This window comes from Schistocerca piceifrons, chromosome 1 (assembly GCF_021461385.2).
Source record: "Schistocerca piceifrons isolate TAMUIC-IGC-003096 chromosome 1, iqSchPice1.1, whole genome shotgun sequence".
In the NCBI taxonomy this organism is placed as follows: Eukaryota; Metazoa; Arthropoda; class Insecta; order Orthoptera; family Acrididae; genus Schistocerca; species Schistocerca piceifrons.
Window position 1 is genome coordinate 598228020 of NC_060138.1, and position 24273 is coordinate 598252292.

The window sequence follows — 24273 nt, forward strand, 5'->3', positions numbered from 1 at the left end:
AGGGATTTTCTCTGCCTCGTGATGACTAGGAGTTGTGTGATGTCCTTAGGTTAGTTAGGTTTAAGTAGTTCTAAGTTCTAGGGGATTGATGACCATAGATTTTAAGTCCCATAGTGCTCAGAGCCATTTTTTTTTTAACTTCAAAGTCACTTGGACGAATATTCATGGAGGCGTAGTAATCCCCAAACAAATTCCCCTTTTAAATGTTTTGTTAAACGTGTTGGGCAAATGTACCGTCCGAAATACGTTAGCTAATTTCACATTAGGATGGTAGGGGGGGGGGGGGGTCAGTGTGTGTGTATGTGTGTGTGTTTTCGTAATGTTTGGTTTGTTGTGTATGTGGGAATGTGATTTTGTTGATGTCTTTCTAGGCGAGCTTCGGTTCTCTCTAGAAGTTCCCACGTTGTAAGTTCAGTTTTCCATTTTTTTCTGTTACTGCATTTGACTATTTTGACGTATTTCGTTGTTGTATTACACTATTACGTGTTTTCGTGTACTCCAGTACGTCACAGCTGTCGTTCTTCTTTCGTTTCCCAGCACTAATATCAGTATGATTTTGTCGAATCTGTACTAGGAATATTAACGGCGAAACTCCCGACACAAAATTTGCATCCTGTCCTTCAACTGACCTTTATACTGACACTACCTATTCGAAAAGAACGACAGATGCAACATTGATGAGATTTACCTATATATGTCAACTTGAGAGCAGGATACAAATGTTGTGTATAGCTATATAGCTCAACCAAAGAGTGGGATACTATTGTCACTGCTGTGATGAAAACCATAACTCTCAGTCGATATTATTAGCATCGAAGGTGAAAAAAAAACCGTACCTCATAGTGAAGTACGGGATACAAATTGTATATGTGTCGTCTTATTGCCTCTTCGCGTAGTTCAAATGAGATACAGGTTGCAAATGTAACGTGCGTCCATTTCCACGTTTTCGTTAGCAGTGTACATATGTATAGGTCAACTGAAGTATGGGATACAGATATTATGTACGTAGCTCCTTCTGCCATCGGTAGTACTACTATCTACGTAAGAATAGACTGTTAGTGGTTGCGGAGGAGAAAGAAACAACGCATGTAAAATTTGTATCCCGTGCTTCAGTTGACCTATATAGTTCAACTGAACAACAGGATATTAATGCTAACGAAAGCGAAGAAATCGACCTACGCTAAACTTGTATCCCATACTGCAGTTAACCAATACAGTTCGAATTAGGTTCGAGATACAACCCATATACATGTGACGTGAGGTATTCTGTGCTACCAATATTTCCATCCATTTTTCCCCTTCATTTTCCACAGAAATATTACGATACAAACACGCGATATCCTTAACGTAAAAATACTACTTGCGTTAATATATATGTCAACTATATTTTTCGTCTTTCGTATTCCTTTGTTTCTGAACAGTCTTGTCAGCTCTTTCATCTGTGTAATAAATGCTATCTGGCCAATTCTGACGTCATTGGTCACAGCCGACGGGTTGTACCCCCTGCTTCACTAGACTCCATTCATGGCATCAATGAGTCAGTCACAGAGAGTGCAGAGACAATCCTCCACGAGATTTCTCAAACTTCTTCAGTTCCGGTATGCCTAAGGAACGCAGAGCTGGTGAAGGCTGCCAGGAGCTCACTGCAACACCATATCTGCAAGTTCTGAAGGAAAAGTAGCTCCAGAAAAGGGAAAAGGAAAAGAAGCTGAGAAAATCAAACCGGGCTACAGTGAAGCGACATTTGGCCAGGGTTTCCCTCTCGCCCCTCCCCCCAGATGAAGAAGTAGCAGACATAAACGTCAGTACTGATGAAGAAGAGGACGCAGCTTGTATTTACTGTTGTGATTTATACAGGTGATCAAAAGAAACTGTATGAGCTGTTCAAAATGGATCTGTGCTGTTTGTTCTGGACTTCCCAAGCGTACAAAAAAGTTTGTGCGTGAGTTGTGGCAATAACATATTTTTTTTCTAACGAATTGAATTGAAAATATCATCCATCAGTTGAATACTCTTCAAATTTTAAATGTGATTTGTAAGATTCTGAATTCCCGGAAACAAATTGCAGTACATTTTGGTACATTTTACTAATGCATATCCTTAATTTGGTAGGATTACATTTCTAAGACTTAATTAAACTATAATATATGTTTATGCTATAATTTGTGCATATGCTAGCAATTTATTAGTAAAAATTGAGAAATTATCCTGCTAAGAGAAAAGGTGTGTCATTTTGCCCCACCGTGTAGCCCAGAATGACACGTTGACAACGTTTTTGAAATTATGAATTCATAGCAAAACGAATTATTTTATACTGAATTCCTTATGCATATGCTACTGTAGAAATCCCAGTGAAATTTAAAATTGTATTTATATCATTTTAATAGGCAAATATGAGCCGTGAAAGACAATTAACTTTATTGTATGTCGTTTTGGGCCACTTTCCCCTACTTAACCGACACTCATAAATTTTATTCATCTTTTAGTTTTCTAATTACACAGTTCATTTCTGATTATAGTCATTGTTCTCTTACATTACGACTACTCTTTTCCAGGAACACATAGGTGTCATGTCAAGGAATCTCAAGGCCTTGGTCACAAAAAACTCCCTTAAGGAAAGATACAAAACTGCTCACACATATTTACAGAAGCTCAAGTTCCTTGTGGAAGATGTAAGTACCAGCGAAACAAGTTAAACCTAGTGTAAATTTTCGTATAATCACGGCAATTCACGACTAATGGAAATTGCAGTTCGGATGTAGAAGCACTGACGAAACTTTACGAACTACAAAAAACTGTCGTGGCCATGTGCCGACAAGCACAATACTATCTATCATATCCTGTGTTTGTTCTTCTCGACCGTTGCACTCCCTCTTATTTATCTCCAACTCTTACACTATACCTGAAAAGCACAGCAGAAATACTCGTTCTCAACAAAATAAAACCACTACATAACACAACAATCTTCTCAAAAGTTATTTTCTGCACAGGAACCGGACTCTGAACGTTCTTCGTCGGATTAAAAGAGAAATTAAATTCCTTCCAGACTTCAAAAGATGGCTAATGGTCAACATTTTATTATAATAGATTTCTTCTGCATACACTTATCTGCAGCTCACTCTGGTCAACCCTCCTCCACCACAACTTTTCCTTCCCCCGTAGTGCGGAGTGCTCTATTAAAAAAAAAGAAAAAAAATGTAAATTTGTGGTAAGATCTTATGAGACCAAACTGCTTAAGTCATCGGTTCCTAAGCTTACACACTACTTAATCTAACATAAAACTAACTTATTCTAAGGACAACACTCATACCCATGCCCGAGGGAGGACTCGAACCTCCGACGTTGTCTTTGACAATTCAGTCTTCTTCTCTTTCATTATACCTTCCGTTTCTGTTGGTACTAAACGTTAAGGTTATCAATATTATTCTTATTCTTAGAATTATTCACTGTTGTTATTTGCATTGCTAATTATAATTGTTCCTGTAATAATTTCAGAGAGGTACGTAATTGAGAATGTTTTGTAAAATTTTTTGAAATGTGTTGTTCCTGGTCCGATGTAAGAGAGGCCCTTATGGCCCTCATCTCATCAGACTGAATAAATAGATCATGACTGCCAGTTTCTTTGCTCAGCATGTCTACAATCTGGCTTTCATTGTTTCGTAGCGATATTGTCTATTGGGTCTGATGTGCAATGTGGGACAACTTTGCCAGTTTTTTAAAGCAACTACATAATTATGGTGTTCTGCTAATTTCCTGAATCGCACGCACAAGACATTCGATAATTACCATTTTGCGTGTTTTTTGCATTGTTATGTGTTTACAGAACGAATCGATGTTTTTGTTTTCGTGTTGGGCAAATTATTTTTTTATACCTGTAGTCTAAAACTTAGTGTCACTCCCTGCCCTTTCATATCGTGTAAAAACTACTTTTTTGACTTAATAATGCATATATTTATCTTTCAGAATTATTTTTGTATTAAATTTTAGCTTGCTTTTAGGTTAAATAATATCAGGATAGCTTTCGCCACGAAAATAGGCACCTCAAGCTTATCCCATAGTCCTACAGTATTACCAATTAATGTTTGTTTCAAATATTAGTAGAAATTTCGAAAAAGTTAGGCATCTCTATTGCTATAATGGAGTATTTTCCAAAAGAAAATTCTTCTTAGCTGCTACGAAAAAAAGTAAAAATAAACACTACAAGAAATTTTGAAGAAAAGCATTTTATTACTTCAGACTGTGGAAAAATAGAATCACAAACATATTTGGACTGAAAATAATATATGAACATTCTTGAAGTTTATCGATGCATGTGCTACATATTTTATGTGAAAACATTAAAGTATTCCGAGATAAAAAATAAAATATCTGAAGAGGTCTGAAACTGTTCTGCCTGTGTAACGAGAAATGTCGTCGTTGGACCTTGTAGAAACCGCCAGCGAGAAAGTTGTTACGAAATCCACGACATTAAAATTGATAACATCTGAGACATCATTATTGTATTGTGTCACGTATGAACGAATTTAATTTACGAGGACCCGTGCTCAACAGCGCCCGATTATGCCGCCGCCAGGATTTTAATTCCGACGGCTCGCCTCAGTACGACAGAAAGCAGCCTTTCCTACTTCCTGAAACATTTTTGGTTACTAATCCTTCGTCATTGCATCCATCACCCAAATCGCCCATATAGCTACACAAAAGTCACTGTAGGTTCTTTCATGTCAACATTTCCGTTGAAGTCGAGGAAAATAATTTTTGCGTGTAATTTTGTGAAACCCAAGTTTTATCGAGGTGTACTACAAGTATATTGTCATCAGCATGCAGCAAGTGCATATTACACAAAGCTTCTTCCTTGCTGCTGCAATGTCTCGGCATTCCATTAAAATTTTGTATCTATCACTATACTTCCTGACTCGGAAACCAAGTGAACGGAGAAGACAAAGAACGGAAGTCTCTGAGCCAGAATAATTAGTTTTTTCACAGAGATCCCTCTGCATTTTCCTAGCCGTCTGATACTCTCCTCCGTCATAGTATCAAATCACAGGTAGACGCTCTAATATTTTGCCAAAATCTTCTAATTTCCGTTTTTATTTATATCCCTTTCTTGGAGGGTGAATACACATCTTAACATTAGAGAGTCAGCCGGTGTTACTACCCTGTTAATACGGTATACCGTAGGTTCGGAAATACTACAAGGTTTTCTTGTCATTTTATGAACTTGTGCGAAATTTGTATTATTCCTGGTTTCTTTTTAGATCTGCAAAAAAATCTTCAGTACGTTCAATACGACGATTATAGATTGTTTCCGGATATCATTTCACCCTTCATGCACAGCGATCTGAGTAGCGCTAATTGTAGGCCCTTGCTCCTGAATTTCGCTCACTACCAGATACACGTCAATACACCGTTCCACAGCAGCCGGAAACCACACGTAAACACACGAAATCACAAAAGAAACAAAACATTCAGCTGGCGCTAACATACTGCGCTGTTAACAGTGTACATGCTGTAACAAAGCTATGAGACGCACGAGTGACTTTGAGACGTATAATTTATTGTACCATGAAGCTTGATGAAAACGTTACCGTACAACTTTGTCAACGTAGACTTTCGTAAATTTCTTACATTTTTCCGCTATTGTTCAGATCTTGTGTTTTTCGTTTTGTTTTTCAAAATACCAAGACGCTTTAGGAATAAGCTAAGAGACCGTAAGTAGTTCTGCGAAAGCTATGATGATATTAATCTGCTACTTTCTACCTCCACAGTGGTAAGGAAATAAGCAGTGGGAAACGAGATGTAAAATGCTTCCATTCAAAACATGATGACTGCAGACTGCGTTGATTAGTGATGAGGAAGAAGAGAGCACAACGAGTTTTTGTGGGTTATGTGCAGACGGATACGTCGAGTTTCCGTTTCGTAATTACATATCTTAGAACAACTGACAGAGAGAAACGTTTTTATTTCCCAAATACACTATGCTTCCCTGTAATTCATTAAATTAACTCCTCTTACAATGGAATATGGGAAATTTTACATTTTCTGATAAAAATTTAAGAATTTTCTTTGAAATGTGTGACACTGGTTTTAATGTTTTGAATACTTACATCTACTGTAATATGTATTTCCTACAAAAAGTTTTCATAATTTAAATAATCTTTTCACTCTTAATTTTTTGGCATTTTTCCTCGCCCAACACCGTTGGTAAAGATGCCCCATTTCTGAAGTAACTTTGCCATTGTTGTTTGCACTTTTCTGATGTACGAGGTGCATTCAAGTACTAAGGCCTCCGATTTTTTTTTTTTTTTTTTTTTTAACTACTCACCCGAAATCGATGAAACTGGCGTTACTTCTCGACGTAATCGCCCTGCAGACGTACACATTTTTCACAACGTTGACGCCATAATTCCATGGCAGCGGAGAAGGCTTGTTTAGGAGTCTGTTTTGACCACTGGAAAATCGCTGAGGCAATAGCAGCACGGCTGGTGAATGTGCGGCCACGGAGAGTGTCTTTCATTGTTGGAAAAAGCCAAAGGTCACTAGGAGCCAGGTCAGGTGAGTAGGGAGCATGAGGAATCACTTCAAAGTTGTTATCACGAAGAAACTGTTGCGTAACGTTAGCTCGATGTGCGGGTGCGTTGTCTTGGTGAAACAGCACACGCGCAGCCCTTCCCGAACGTTTTTGTTGCAGTGCAGGAAGGAATTTGTTCTTCAAAACATTTTCGTAGGTTGCACCTGTTACCGTAGTGCCCTTTGGAACGCAATGGGTAAAGATTACGCCCTGGCTGTCCCAGAACATGGACACCATCATTTTTTCAGCACTGGCGGTTACCCGAAATTTTTTTGGTGGCGGTGAATCTGTGTGCTTCCATTGAGCTGACTGACGCTTTGTTTCTGGATTGAAAAATGGCATCCACATCTCATCCATTGTCACAACCGACGATAAAAAAAGTCCCATTCATGCTGGCATTGCGCGTCAACATTGCTCGGCAACATGCCACACGGGCAGCCATGTGGTCGTCCGTCAGCATTCGTGGCACTCATCTGGATGACACTTTTCGCATTTTCAGGTCGTCATGCAGGATTGTGTGCACAGAACCCACAGAAATGCCAACTCTGGAGGCGATCTGTTCAACAGTCATTCGGCGATCCCCCAAAACAATTCTCTCCACTTCCTCGATCATGTCGTCAGACCGGCTAGTGCGAGCCCGAGGTTGTTTCGGTTTGTTATCACATGATGTTCTGCCTTCATTAAACTGTCACACCCACGAACGCACTTTCAACACATCCATAACTCCATCACCACATGTCTCCTTCAACTGTCGATGAATTTCAATTGGTTTCACACCACACAAATTCAGAAACCGAATGATTGCATGCTGTTCAAGTAAGGAAAACGCCGCCATTTTAAGTATTTAAAACAGTTCTCATTCTCGCTGCTGGTGGTAAAATTCCATCTGCCATATGGTGCTGCCCTCTCTGGGACGTATTGACAATGAACGTGGCCTCATTTTAAAACGATGCGCATGTTTCTATCTCTTTCCAGTCCGGAGAAAAAAAAATCGGAGGCCTTAGAACTTGAATGCACCTCGTATAAATATTTTCTTAACTTGCCATATTTCTGCAAACGGTGAAAGAAGAGTTACTGATGGTTTCGTTTTCGTACATAGACCTATTAGTTAACATAGCAATTGAAAGAAGGGAAAAAAGTGGCAAAGTTGTCCCAGTTGATGTTACCGGTGCTTCAGTTATTCTAGTTAATGTGTATTTACTCTGTTGTAACCAATTTCATCAGATTTTATTTTTACAGCCGCAGCATTCAATGCCTGATATTTTCGTCTGGATTATTAGTGGAGGCAAGAGGATTGCGTACCAAAGGATTCAGTCACGAAACTTGATCCATTCCATCGTCGATGAAGAATGTGGACGCGACTGCGGCAAAGTTCAAACACTTTTTCTCAGGGTGATTCATTTACTGACAGCATGTCTTTTCGTCAAATATCAGCATGAAATAACTGTTAAAGAAGTCGTAGTTATATGTAATACAGTACCTGGAAACTTTCAGGTGCGGATCCTCCTCTGCAAGGAGTGGGAAGTCATAGTTTGTTATTGCCTGCTTCCCCCTCCGCCCCCCACCTCAACATCTTACCATAGCAGCCACACGCCCTTTTAATATACTGCAGATGCCTACAGTTTTAATTATATATAATTTTTTACTGACATTGTGCATACTATGGTATAGATCGCCTACCTAGGTAATAACCACTGCTAATTTAACTTCCAGTTTTTCAAACAATTTTTCATTCGATCAGAGAGCTGTTGTTTCTAAACTTATGACCACTTTGTTCCAGCTCTCTTTTTTGTTTTCTCTGGAGATGGGAATCAAAAACCGTTTTTTGGAACATATTTCAGAATTTCATTTTATTCAATTTTGATTCCATATCATTACTGACGTGTTAGGTCCACTCCAGAGAGACTTCCCCTGTTGATATGTTTAAAAATTCACTGGGCATACGTTGTTTTCATTCAGTGAAAACAGATGACCAAAAAACATCATTCTACTTTACGTTTTCTGAATTTTACATTTAATTGTTCATTTGTCTCATGTAAAAAAATGGTTCAAATGGTTCTAAGCACTATGGGAATTAACATCTGAGGTCATCAGTCCCCTAGACTTAAACCTAATTAAACTAAGGACATCACACACATCCCTGCCCGAGGCAGGATTAGAACCTGCGACTGTAGTAGCAGCATGGTTCCAGACTGACCACTACACAGCGGCCGGCTGTCTCATGTAGATCTTCGTTATTTCTGTTTGTGTAATTACCATTGTGTTCCATTGGCTCCAGCATTTTTCATTGTATTTTCCTTTCTCTTTTCCATGTCTTCTATTTCGCATGTCTTAATCCAGGCGGTCTGCTTCATATTAACAATCTGGCTTCATTCTTGTAACATAATGCTGTGACTTTGCTTAAGGGGAGATGATCTGTTACTGAAATTTGGAGTATATTTATATTTGCTGTTTTTTTATGCAGTTTTCTTCCAAGTGCTGATTTTTCTTGTTGCAATTGCAAAGTCTCGTGGCAGTATTGCATGACTGTTAGCACAAACAAGTAAGGTAGTTTTGTCCATCTGTATATCACTTTTATAAGGACATGGCTTGATATTACCATTTACAAACAACAAAAATAACATAATACATATATACAGGCACTGACATATTCACACATCTGTCTGACAAGGATAGGACAGGTAGTTGGACATAGCCTTAGAGTAGGAACCATCACAGCATTTGCCTGAAGTAATTTAGGGAAACCATGGAAACTCAAATCAGGATGGCCTGATAAGGATGGAATCTCCATCCTTATGCATACAGTGCCAGTCTGTTTAAAACAGTTCTACTTCATTTGCTTTTTCCCTATTGCACATTTCTGTTTTTCAAGCAAGTTATTTAATTATGTAAAAGGGTAGTGCTACACTTTTCATTAATTTCTCACTCTCAGACACTGCAAACACTACACATACAATACACCCATTGTTTCATAATTAACACTGAACATATTATCAGGATCATAGCGATGATGTCTGGTTTTCATTTTGTGTTCTGCAACTTTCCACTTGACAAACTGGAAAACTGAGTCAGCATCCCCCTAAAGTGCGTGAGATGTTCAACTCACCAAGAGAATAAGGTGTTAGCATTATCCATTGCGTATCTTTGAGAGTAAGCTTGCCCTGAAAAAGAAAAAAAGAAGGAAATAACATAGTGTGACAGTGTTATTTGAAATAATAATGTTTTATTATCATTTTTATTGTTTGTATATACTACATTTTTTACCGAACCTGTACTCTGTATTATTTACCTCCTTCAATGTTTAAATGGATTGCTTAACAGATACTTTTTGGCTACCTTTTTTAAAGGAGTGTGTTTTAGTTATCCCTCCAGTCTCCTTGGGCAGTTTGTTGTACAGTTTTATTCATTGGCAGAAAATGCTGTTTTGAGTTTTATTTCTATTCTTACCAGAACATATAAGTTCAGTCTGGCTAGTGCTCTATGGTCAAGCACAGAGATGTGTGTGCAGTAATTATCAATGTTATTTTTCATGTGTACAACTGATTGAGTAATCAACTCATGTGGTATAGTTAAAATCCCTGGTATTTTGAACAGGTCTTTACAATGTTCTTGACTACTGTTTGTCACTATTATTCTTATGACACTTTTCTATAATTTGAAAACTGTGTTCATATTGTTTACATTTGTTCCCCAGAAAAGAATTCCACAGCTAAGAACTGAGTGTACATATGAACAGTATGTAACTAAAAGACACTGGTTGTTACACACTGATGGCAGAACATACTAATGACATTCTGTTTGCAAGTATCATTTTGTGTTCACATCATTGCAACTGATAATAAATATTCATTCATAGAAATTCTGTGTTTATTATATTTTGTGTTTATTATATTTATTTAATAATGCCATTTTCCCTCTTTGACCTGAAATACATATAATTTGTTTTCTTCATATTAATTGTCACTTTATTGCATATTGACCAATTGTAAACTTCTTTGTTGGTGTCATTTGCTTTCTCTGCAAAGAGCGCTGTTGTTTTCCCAGTGATTATAATATTGCTGTCATCGCCAAGGAGAAATGTTGCCTCTTGACTAATGCTACTGAGAAAATCATGGATGTATACCAGGAACAGTAGTGGCCCAAAGACGCTGCCCTGAGGAACTCCTTGATATTTATGTATTTTTAATCTAAGCATTTTATTAAAATTTTGGACTTATTTGAGTACTGGTATATGTTATCTGTATTCTTTGTATCCTATCTGTAAGGTATATTTGGAACCAGTCATTATCTACATCTCTTACTCCTAATGCTTCTAGCTTATTTAGTAGAATCTCACAGCTAACAGTACCAAAAGCCTCAGAAAGATCTAAAAAAATTCCTGTGACACTTTAATATTTTTCAAGAGCATCAAGTACAGCTTTTGTGAACTATGTTCTACCACTTCAGCAACCAAACAGTGATTCACTTAAAAGGTTATATTTATACATTAATTTGCCTCTCATAATTGCGTTTCTTATTTTTGAGAATGGTGACAACAGGGAAAATGGGCCAATAGTTTTCTATGTCTTCTGCATCACTTTTCTTTAGCAGAGGTACAACTCTTATCTGGAAATTTCTCAAATGTGTGTTATTCATTTATTATGCTTCTTAAAGGAGCTTGCATTGTTTCAGCACATACCTTGGTATTTCATCTAAGACTACTGACATTTTGTTTTTTATGTTTTGTACAGTTTTACTGACTTAGTAGTAACATCATTGTTCTTAGTGCACAATTATTTACAGGGGATAAATTTTTTTGGGAGTTTTTGTTGTAATTTCTCTGTAGGCTGCTTGAAAAGTAATAATTCACATAGTTTGATAAGTGGTGTGGATCATTAAGGCCTATTATTTTATGCCACACCCTTATCATTTTGTTATTATGCCTTTTTTTGTCTCTCCCTGTTTCCTTTTTAAAGACTGTACACACTGTTTTGCATTTGTTTTCTGAATTGTGTGTTATTTTCTCAATAAACAACTTTTTTTTTGCATCAGTCAGCAATTCATCATAATACTCTTTGTACCTGTAATAGAAATTTAGGAATATTGGCTCATTATGACTCTTTTTCAAGGAACTGGCATATGTAGGGACTTGGGAGGATTTCTTAATACCAGCTGTTAGCCAGCTGTTTTTGTGAGAGATTGATACTGATGTTGGTAATTTTGGAAGTTTTTTTTTTTTTTTTCAAAATTCTGTTTAAATAATGTCAAGAACTTACATGGAGAGGACGCCTACTTATCATTGCCAAATTCATCCAAATTTATGGTACTACTTATCAATTGTATCTTTGAGATTGTGATTAGGAAGGGATGTTTGAATCAGTGGTAAGAGATCAGATTCATTTTGAAAGGGTCGCAGGTTTGACTCTTCCCGAAGGCAAATATTTTTGTGCTCCTTGGTAGTGCATACACTGCTGACATCACCATTAAGTGCAACATTATATAGATTATTTTATTAATTTATAAAAGCACAAAAAGTATAGGCATAGGATGAAATGCGGGTTAGTTGTGATGTCAGTATTGTACGCATTGCCAAAGAGCACAAAAATATTTGCCGATGGGGGGGAGTCGAATCCGCACCCCTTTCAATACCAATTCGTTCTCTTACTGCTGAGCCAGACACCATTTTCTGAACATATTGTCACAGGGACAATTGATAAGTTGCACATGGTGACGGATCCGTGTCAAAATTCCTTTCATTTCCTAAACGCTTAGCCATCTGAAGTTCCCACTTGGGGCACTTTCATGCCCCACATGTTGCATGAATTTGGACGAATTCAGCGACTATGATTAGGCACCCGCTCCTTGTTAGAAAATTTTGAAATGACATTGTACACTTCATCACAAATACAATTTGCTAGTTTTCTTGAGAAATCTTGAATTTTGATTTTTGACAAATGTTTTTTGTATGCCTGAAGTTTAGGTTTCTTTTTTCATACCTGATTTTACTGTTATTGTTCGACAGAAATGGTCTGAAAGACCAAGATCTTTTACAGTTACACCAAACTTTTCCCTGTCTGTATTTGTGGCTACATGGTCATTTACTAATGCAGCCCCATTGCACTATTGACCAACAGCGACATACCAAAATTTTTAAGGTTGTTTTTATGAGGGTGATGGTGCTACTAGTTTCAATTATGATATGTGTTTATGTTTGTCTCCACACAAAATTATGTTGACTTTTATACTTGAGACTTGACCTCGAACTTCTGTTAATTTATTGGAAAAAGTGTCAATTTCCACTGGGTGATTGATATGAACAAAATTTAATTTCTTGGTGATATAAAGTCCTGCTAGTTCAATAGCTAATATTTCTTTGTGTTTGTGTTCACTGACTGTGCTAAGGTCACATCTTGATTTAAATTGTGTTCTTTCTGATATAAGGGTATGATCCCCCACTTTCTGAAGTGGACCTAGAGTAAGAGCCTATCATTTCATACAACAATAATGCTACATGTTGGATTTCTGGGTCTCTAAACCATTGCCCAGTGATGCAAACTACAGTGCAGTTCAAAGTCTGGAGCTTTATTTTTTATTGCTTGGTATGTTTTGATGTAAGATTGTTAAATCTATGAAAAGTCCCAGGCTAGTTTTTCCAATAGTTTCTTTTGTTATGACAGTGTGTGTGTCTTGTGAGTAATTATTTCAGAATGTTTTGGAGTGCTGCAGACTTTAGTCATGGGGTGTCTGGATTTATCCTAAAGAATATCTTACCTTTGACAACAGATATTTGACCATGCATGCCTTGAGATCATCCATCACTAGTTAAATACTAAATTCTAAAAATTCTTCTTATAGCCCATCTGCAGCTGATCATTTATTCCACATTTTTTGAGTCCTTCTTGCCATTCTTGTATCACCTTTCCAAAGACACAATGGAGCAAAATAGGCCACAGATAATCTCCCTGTCTAACATCTCTTTGTACCTCAAAAACATCAGATGTCTCCGTTAATAAGTTTTAAAATAATGATAATAGAGCCCAATTTGTTTACATCAGTACTTTCCTAACATAATAATAATTTGTTCACAGTATTACCCGGTAAATATCCTGTATTAAATTTATCTTGTAATTTATTGTATTCTTTAGCATTTTCGAGACTCTTAGCTTCCATATGGAAAATTCTATGAAAATTACCTGTAAAATTTTAGAGATTGATAAATGTAAAAATGTAAACACTTCTACTGAAGTGTCTTTTTAGGGACATGGGACATAACCTCCACCCTCACCAAGACACTCCCCCCCCCCCCCTCCCCCCCCCCCCCCCCCCCTGGATCTACACCTGCTTTCGGCTCCTTCTTCTAAATTGTTACAAATAAAAGCTTTGTGTTGGTAGTGTTTTGCCTGTGACCACTGTGGAAACTACGGACAGTAGCCAAGATCAAGGACTGTAGCATTGTAGAAGTTATTAGCAAGAATCCTGAATTCAAAGTCTTGCATGATTTTTCCGCAGCAAATAACTTCAGTGCCTACTATCACTTATGATTACATGAAACATATTAATATTCATTACTTTCTTTGCATTACTCCTATTTCTTGGACACTCTTTGTGCTGGAGGGAGCTTGCTTCACCCACTCAGTATAGCAATCAGTTTCTATCAGTGCCCAAGCAAAGGCTTACCAGTATCACAACATTATAATATTTCATTGTTACTAACATAGTTATCCAAAAATTCCTGCTCAGTACTATTGTTAAAACAAAGTGAGTGAATCACTTACTAGGCAACCGTACAGTAAAAAATAGTAAGGGTATTTCAAAACCTAAACTGGTCTACAAGTGAAATGGTTTGTATAACAATTTGTATTATTGTTCCTTGAAAATGATTAATCAACTATAGAGACTAAATTAAGTGGTCAATCTGCTCTACATTTTCACAATTGCCAATACTTTTGAAATAATAGTTCTAATTTGGTTTCATAGCCTATGTCATTTTGCAGACAAATGTTGCATCTTCTCTCTCTCTCTCTCTCTCTCTCTCTCTCTCTCTCTCTCTCTCCCTTTCTTAAAAAAAAGTCTGATAATTATTACAGAAGCATTGAACATAAGCAGAAGAAAACTGAAGTGTGCTAAGACTTCGGACAACTATTGTTTTCTGTCCAGCCACTGGCAATCAAATGAAAATTTTGCACAGTAGCAGCAGCATAGTAGTCATTGTTAACTGCTGTATTGCAGTTCACTGTGCTGCATACAATCCTTTTGTGCTAGAATGAATGTGTCCTGACTGTGACTGTTTCTCAGAACAGAAAATTCATTACCCACAGTAAGGACACATGCATAGTTTAATAACACTCTCAGGCACTAGCGTGAGCATTTGATGAAGGATCTTACACATCAATTTCATCACAAGTGCCTCCAGCACTAAGAATCATAGGCAGAAGTGCAGGTTCTGATCCACCAATAAAGAGGCAAGGATCACTTTATCCCACCGATCTGTTTTGACCATGTATGTTGATGTTCCATTTGCTTGCCCACCATACACCACACTTGTGGATTTTAGTATGTGTAAGGATTAATATTCAGATGGATTCTTCTTGCTGGTGCTGGAACTTTTGCTTGGGATTTGGATTTTGTTAATATTAACTTTTAATATCTTGTAACCTACCTGATGAAACACACCATATACTCAGTATAAATGCTAGACACAGATCGCTTTTTTTGCTGCTTGTACCCATACTTGTCACAGAGCACAAGACAAAGTTTAGACTCTACTTAGAATTGTGATAGAAAACAACAAGAAATATACTGCATTTAATTATGAATTCCTCATTTCCTGTAATGATGTGAGACCCATCATACTGTAAAGAAATTACACACAGTAAAGAAGTAATGTAGAGAGACATGTGAATCAATAATGTGTGTATCTGCTATGTGCTAATATTTTTAATATTATATTCTTAATGACATCTCCATTAATGAAGTTAAATATATTTATTTCAAAACCTTGTTTGTTTTTCCAGCTCCCTGGAAAGAAGGGTGTTGGTCCTAGTGGATGGGCTATTCAATCAAAATTGCAGATGTATATGTGGTTGGGAATTCTTAAGCACAAGAAAAATTGTTTCAATGGGCTTCCAAAAGGCTATGAAATATCACATGAAATTCGAAATGCTGAGAGACCAAGAGCACTCCCACCGTCTGTCATACATTATTTAGAGAAATATGTAAGTGGGTTATTACTTCCTATTTTTAAGTCCTAAGGTTGTCCAAAGTGGATCTAGTACTTAGAAATGCCACCTCACATCTTCAGACTAACTCTTAAAGTGGGGTAATTTCTCTGATATGTCAGTTTACGGTAACTGTTTTAGTTGTCAGTTGTTCCAAGAATCATGACACACAGTAATGGATTATTATGTGGAATGAGACAGTATATTACAAAGTCAGTGTTCTGGATACATCTTCCAAGCATTTCAGTGGCAGGCAAAACATGTTGTTGATCTTAGACCTATTTGTACCACAATTATAAAAAAATTAAATAAATTCCTCATTTAATATTTCAGTATAAATCACACACAGTTCTGTATGGTATCACTAGTTATGAAGTTGTGGTATGGAGTAAAATGAGTTAGAAAGGTATGATTTGAATTTGTTCTAATTGAAGAATACTGAAACTTATTGCTCAAACAGTACACACACATGGAAGACAGGGTACAATACAATTAGCAACACATGAGTGGCTGGTGGATCCTTGACCTCTGACCTATACAGACATTAGTTCCAATAGGAGGCATATCTGACAGGCTGCAAGTGCAACTGCTGTTGTATTAACAGGCATGGTGGCATCTAGTGGCCAAACCAAGCACAAAATTCACATGTGAACTATGAAGTGGTACATGTACATGACTGGTAGCTACAGCAGATTTTATTATTAAAATGTTTTTATTATTTGTTACACCATTTATATATCAGATGTCACCAGACTTGAGTGCCAAAGTTGACAGCAATATCCTGTGCATGACAAAGTTATACAATTGGTATCCAGAAATCTTTTCCTGTAGAAGACTTCTCTCACTTTTTCTCTGTTGGTCACTGTTGTTTAGTGCCACAGAGCCCATCACATTTTAAAGAAGTTACAAGTAGTAAGCGTGTAGGCCTTTGCGGCAGCAGTCAGATATGGAGACCTTCTTTTGGGTTTGTTACTGTATCAGGCTGCAATAAGAACTGACATTTCAACTGTGGTGCTATTGTAATTGACAATTTACAAACACTGATTCGTATTAAAATAAAACATGGTCACAAAAACGAAAGTAATCAGTTTATTCTACTTCTCATCTTATCCTTAGTTAGAATGTTTAAAAAGGAGGAAATCAAATATCTTTTAAATTCTATGTGTTTTCTTCATATATGTGCAGTTCATTTGTCACCTGCACATGTCCAGTAAGTATCTAGAGGAAGTAACAGAAGGAAGAAATACTGTTCTTTGTACTGTGTGACCCTGTTTGATTATTTCATGTTGATAAATCTATACAGATTTCTGTATCAGTGATCATTGCTGCAATAGGTATCACATGTTTTAAAATTTTTGTAGTACACAGTGTTTTCAGGATCCATAGTATTGTGTAAAAAGTGCTGATTTTACACCCATGTAACTGTAGCAGATATAATGGAATTTAAAAGTAGGAGAGCATTTACAGGAGTGAAGCAGAAAAAGTTGCATAAAATCCTGTACAGGATGAGTAATGCACTTGTACTCTATGAGTTAAAAGGTGGTAGTTTAGAAAGATTTTACCTGTGCAACATTAACGTTTACGCACATGGAAATAATACACTAACAAGTAAGAAAATTGAAGGCATGTAACAGACAACATATGGGGTATACTCTTTCTTTGATGAGTGCTGTAGCTCCTCAATGCATTGGACTCAACAAAAACCAAAAGTACTGATCATCCATGCTGATCATCGAAAGCACAAAGGCTACTCACAGGTATTGACCAAAGTAGGATCCTACCTACTTGCAATACCTTTCAATAGCACTGTGTGTATGCTCAATATTCAGTTGACGTCAGGGACTAAGTAGGTAGCCCCCTGCACAAAAAGAATTCATCAAATAATCTTGCTTTCGCAGGAGAGCTTCTGTAAAGTTTGGAAGGTAGGAGACGAGGTATTGGCAGAAGTAAAGCTGTGAGTACCGGTCGTGAGTCGTGCTTCGGTAGCTCAGATGGTAGAGCACTTGCCCGCGAAAGGCAAAGGTCCCGAGTTCGAGTCTCGGTCAGGCACACAGTTTTAATCTGCCACAAAGTTTCATATCAGCGCATACTCTGCTGCAGAGTGAAAATCTCATTCTGGAATCTTGCTTTCGTTCAACAGAAACTAGCTGGCACATTCTCTCAGTAAATAAATGTGTCTTTAAGTGTGTGTTCTCAGTTAGGAAATAGGTGAACATTGTCTAGTAATGGATCTCTGTATCTTACATTTGGCAACTGGACCAAGTCCTACTGGTAAAAAACAGCTGCCCATATGGACTGAAGTCCACAAACCAGAGCTGTACTATGGCAACAAGAGGCATTCCATGTGCTTTCTGACACACCAGACTTTAGGATCATTGTGTTCAAAATCTTTCATGGTACATCGGCCAAAGTTTCCACACTTTGAGCAGTCTATAGAAGCAATTCTGTGCCCATGCTCAAGTGATGTCATTTCTCAGCATTCTCAAATGATCTGGTTATTCGTGATTAAACTGACAGATATTTTGCTGCACTGTTACAAACTGGACCAGCCAGTGACGGTGCTTTCTACTCAAATAGCTCTGACTATTGTAAGAGATCCTTGTCACTGCTGTTCTACCAAAATCACTGTATTTATTGTAGACTCGACATGACTTCAGAGATTGAGAGCCCATGCAACAGGCTCCTGTGTTCTGGTGTTGATCAACAGTGCTGGTCTCTAGGATTTTTTAGCATCTTGTGCACATTTGTTGTACAGAGTGAGTTCAGGAATGAAAATGATAACAGAGGCATGAACTTTCCAATATAACAACTGTCAGATTATTTTAATTCAATGCATAAATTATCTTTTATGAAATAATACTTTTTATTGATATTGATTAATGGTGTGAATATAATTTGTAATATTATTTTAGCTACTATCAGCTACAAAAAAACTCATCAGCATAAAACTGACATTTGAATTTTTATCCCACAGTCCTTCCAACTTCGGGCACATATGTATCAAGCTCGCTCTTTAATTGGATCAGATGCATCTGGACTGTCAGACCCATTTGCAAGAGTAGTGATTGGAGAATACTGTAAAGTGACTCAAGTTATTGATGAAACTCTCAGTCCAACATGGGATGAGCTTCTTGTCTTTGATGAAATATTAGTATTTGGTACAAAAGAAGAGATAAAAAATGATCCACCTTCTATCATTATTGAGATATTTGACCAGGATAAAGTGGTATGTAAATGTGACTTAATCATAAAATCAGAAAAATAATTCTCAAAACTAATTATAACTGCACACCCAATGCTAAATATTCTCTAAATTTGCAGGGAAAATCTGAATTTATTGGAAGAACTGTTGCTAGACCACATGTGAAACTTGTGGATGAACCTTACTCTAAGCCTAATTTCCCACCCTCATTGGAATGGTATGAACTAATGAGAGGCCCTGATCATGCTGGCGAGCTATTAGCAACATTTGAGTTACTAGAGGTACTGTTATACTAAATTATGGTCTTTGTTAATGTAGAGTTTCCTGTGTATAGTGCTGATGAAATTAATCAGTTTTCCAGCAGGATGTCAGTGTAAAAATACATGATGTTTCAATGAGTTTCATACTCATCATCTTCTGGTAAACTGTCAAATACTTTGGATTTACCAGTGTTTATAAGCCCTCCCCCCTGGCTGTGAATGATCCAGGTCATGTGCAGCCAGTGGCTGATGGGGCATGGAGTGGATGGAGCAATGTGGATGGGCCTTGTACAAGTGCTGCATTGAATCTCCTTGGGGCATCCTTGAGCTACTTTGCATACTGCCCACTGATGAGTACACTCTTATTACATAACCACTAGCTCACAATATTTACTAAGCTAAGCTGATAGCCATCATTCCTGTTGATGAAATTCTCATGTTTTCTTACTTCTTTTGATTCTTTTGTGATGCTCTTCCAGTAGCCTTTGTCTTGGCACAAAGACTTGGTGTTCTCAAAATGAAATCTGTGTCCAACAGTGGAAAATTTAGGATAGAATAATGACAACATTATGAAAAGGATAGTTGCTACTCACCATATAGTGGAGATGCTGAGTTGCAGATAGGCACAAGAAAAAGACTGCAACACACACCCACCTACCCACCCACTCACCTACCCACCCACCCACACACGCACACACACACACGCACACACACACACACACACATACACAAACACAAACACAACTAACTCACACACAAATGTGTGTGTGTGTGAGTTGCATTTACATGTGTGTGTGTGTGTGTGTGTGTGTGTGTGTGTGTGTGTGTGTGTGTGTGTGCGCACGTTGTCTAATTCTGATGAAGGCCTGTTTGGCTGAAAGCTTTGTTTGGCAGTCTTTTTGTTGTGCTTATCTGTGAATGAGCATATCTGCTAATGGTGAGTAGCAACCATCCTTTTCAAAATATTGAAATCTGTGTGCTTCACTTAGACTGCACCCAGCCCTCATTGATTTATCTGTGTGTAATGCAGACATACACACCTAATATGTTCCTTGCAGCACTTTGAAATACAGCACCATATTTGCCCAGTATATTGGCCATCACATTCAGTGCTGTATATGCTTCTATTAGGAGTGTGTGACATATGGGTGAATGTGTTTCTGTTGCCCTATCCATTTCTATTGTTTGATCCTTCTCTCTTCTTCCTCAAAGTCTTGTCTATGTGTGAATATTCTTACAGAATTTCAGTCGTATGAATTTGGTGATCCTAATTCATTAAGGCCTTTTTCTGTTTGTTTTTACTGGTTAGATTATTAATCTTGTTTTCAAGAATTTGTTAACCTGTTAAGGTCCATTTTTTCAAGGTGTCATATGAGCAGGAATCTTCACATACACTTTGCAGTGGTAATCTTAAGGATTTTCCTTTAGATTTCAGCATTGGATTTTGGGTGATATATGATCAACTTATTTTTCACAAAATTTTATGTTATTCATTTTGGACAGACCATAGCTCTGATACATAGAGTGCTTCTAATGTGATCACTGTTGTGTAGTGTTAGATTTCATAATTCCAGAAAAGGCAATTACTGCTACAAATATTCTTTCCAATCTGTAAAGCAGTTTCTACCTTGTGAAGACTGGATTCTGTAGCCTTCTTTTTGTTACACTTTTCAGTGATCAGCTCACCTAAGTATTTAAATTCCTTATGGTAATGGAAATTTCTGGTAGAATTTAATTAATTTAATATTAAGGTTACAACTCACCAAACAGAAGAGACAGTGCTTGATTTCTGACACTATGCATTGGTAATCTGTACCGGTACATCTGACCAAAAAATTCAGAACTGCAGAGTTTAAGAAGTGTTACAGTAGAACTTTATTTTTTACTAGGAAAATGTTATATCTACACTTACAAAACGTGGAGGAAAGTATTAAGATAATGTTTTAAGAAATCTAAATTTAAAAAACCATGCTGATATTTTGAGATGTGGTTGCACCCACCAACACAAGGAACAAAATTCCAATAAACATGGGCTCTAAAATGCTTACTTTAAGAGCTATAAGCCCTTATTCATATTTGATATTGTGAAACACATCTCTGCTGTTGCAGTCTCTTTGCTTTCCATGTTTTGGGAGGAGTTAGCATGGACAAAAACAAGAAAGAAATGTTCGGTTGACATAGGCCCTAAAATGCATAACTTAAGAGCTATGAGCTCTCGTTCCGTAGAAGAAGTACGTTACACAGCAGTGAAGATGAAAAAGTATGCGTTTTAGAGCCGATATTTATTGGAAGAGCTTGCAATAGAAGAGATACGTTTCACAGTATTGAATGTGAACAAGTACTCATAGCTGTTAAGGTAGACATATTAGAGCTCTTGTTTATTGGACTTTTTTCCTTGTTTTGGTTCGTATGTCCACCTCTCTAAACATTTGACACATCTTTTTCACACCTTATATATAAAGCAGTATCCATCATTTGATTCAGTACCTGTTTCCTTCAAGCATTCCACCCTCTTATTACCAGTTATAACATAATTTTATGTTCTTAAAATTTACTCTGCTCCTGTGAGTTTACTTTATCCAAAGAAGTGTAAATTTGATTTAAACTATGTTGATAATACAAAATATTCAGGCACTATCTCATGAATTTATATCTCAGTTAATTGTAGCCAAATTATTGGATTCATAACTTGAGGGTACTGTGTTCTAGTGCTCCAAGTGGGACTCATTTTTATCGTCTTGAAATTAATTGCAGCTGAGATCAAAATGTGGAAAAATATGTATCTGCTTCTGAATTTCACACATACAAACTTATATGTTGGGTGTAATGATCGCGCAGTTGAGTGCACCACAAACCACACATCATCATCACACTCATATGTTTCATTAATTACCATATGCTTTTTTTTAGAGTTACAGTGCAACAGAGCTGAATATCTTGCAATAGTCTGCCTAAGAAACCACCTCCAGAATTCTAATTTATCAGTACTGAGAGCTACCTTGTTACCACCCTTCCAAATTTTGCATGTGTCAGTAAAGATTACCTAAAATTTTTGTATACAAGCTAATGTTCATTTTCGAATTCTGTTTCATAAATAGCTGGGAAATATGACCGACCCATCTGTACTGCCACAACTCCCTGAACCCAAAGAAGCAACAGAGATTCTAGGAGACTCAGACACAGGTCCCATGTTACCTGTGCCCAGAGGAATACGTCCTACACTCGCAAAATACAGGTAGTATCACAGACAAATATTTCATGGACTACATCACTATCAGTTTGTTTTGACTAGTTTCTAAATTTTGACACTCAAGTATATATAACTACAGGATGGTACATTCATTGATTTTTGAGTTATGTATGGAGGTCCTAAGTAACAAGATACAGTAGTCACAAATTATTATTGCACTGATATCTTCAGACATTTTTCGTGTTTTGTTATTATCTCATTTATTTTGACCTTGACAATATGAGCTTCTTTCAGTAGCTTGCCATTTAAGTTGCATATTGTCAGAAGCTGTACACCTGGATGTTAATGTATCTGGGAACAACCATTGATCTTATGTAACAAGAAACGTGATTCATGCAACTTGATGATATGTTTCCATTGACTTATGGTCCAATCTTGGTTATCCTGGCCCATATGCAAACATAACACACAGTGTTATTTAGTCACCATAGGAACATGTAAGGCTCATCTGTTGTGATGCACCATGGTCAACAATATTCACTGAATAGTGTTTTCCAAAACACTTGTGCGTGCGCCACCTGTCATCAGATTTGCCACAGGTTACCACGTATCCTGCTTCACAGAGTGGACAAGCATCTGACCACCACATTTTGTGATGAGGCATGGACATCCAAGATCTTGACTCATATTCATGGTTTCATCATCCTCGAACTGACCAGCATCACCCATTGCAAGATGCTCATTCCCAGGCACTAGGCCATAATGAGCTGCCATTTGTCAGTCACTTATGTCACTAGATTTCCTCTTTTGCTGTCCATATCATTGGTGGAATGTTTTCCCTTTCATATCTGCTCTGCTTATATTCTTTCCTTATCAGATCACATGTCCATAATGCTGCTAGCTCATTAGTCTATTGTCCCAGTCACTATCTCCCCTTTCAGGGAGTCAATGACTATCTAAAAAACAGTCATAGGTTGCACAGTGTTCCTTATTAGGTTACAAATAATGCATTTTGCCTGGATAGGGCATCACCAGGAGGAGATGTAAATACTTTTTCGAAAGATTTGAGCTGCTTATGAGGAAAATACTAAAATCTAACATAAAACTAATTATCTGTGGCGATTTCAACATTGAAATGGCCAACAGTGATGAACATGTTACTAGAACGTTTTTTAATATCTTAAGATCACTAAATTTACAATGTACAAATTACACACCAACACGGGATAAGGCGTGCTTAGATAATACACTCCTGGAAATGGAAAAAAGAACACATTGACACCGGTGTGTCAGACCCACCATACTTGCTCCGGACACTGCGAGAGGGCTGTACAAGCAATGATCACATGCACGGCACAGCGGACACACCAGGAACCGCGGTGTTGGTCGTCGAATGGCGCTAGCTGCGCAGCATTTGTGCACCGCCGCCGTCAGTGTCAGCCAGTTTGCCGTGGCATACGGAGCTCCATCGCAGTCTTTAACACTGGTAACATGCCGCGACAGCGTGGACGTGAACCGTATGTGCAGTTGACGGACTTTGAGCGAGGGCGTATAGTGGGCATGCGGGAGGCCGGGTGGACGTACCGCCGAATTGCTCAACACGTGGGGCGTGAGGTCTCCACAGTACATCGTTGTTGTCGCCAGTGGTCGGCGGAAGGTGCACGTGCTCGTCGACCTGGGACCGGACCGCAGCGACGCACGGATGCACGCCAAGACCGTAGGATCCTACGCAGTGCCGTAGGGGACCGCACCGCCACTTCCCAGCAAATTAGGGACACTGTTGCTCCTGGGGTATCGGCGAGGACCATTTGCAACCGTCTCCATGAAGCTGGGCTACGGTCCCGCACACCGTTAGG

General features: G+C 37.8%; 1 protein-coding gene across 1 annotated transcript in view; it reads left to right on the forward strand.

The window, feature by feature from the left end:
• Positions 1–24273, forward strand: part of LOC124755559 (otoferlin-like) — a 461140-nt gene that overhangs the window by 255504 nt on the left and 181363 nt on the right. Inside the window, exons 17-22 of the mRNA XM_047249045.1 lie at positions 2556–2672; positions 7808–7960; positions 15562–15762; positions 18740–18991; positions 19087–19248; positions 22326–22462. Of these exons, the coding sequence (XP_047105001.1) occupies positions 2556–2672; positions 7808–7960; positions 15562–15762; positions 18740–18991; positions 19087–19248; positions 22326–22462 (1022 nt within the window). The remainder of the gene's footprint in view (positions 1–2555; positions 2673–7807; positions 7961–15561; positions 15763–18739; positions 18992–19086; positions 19249–22325; positions 22463–24273) is intronic.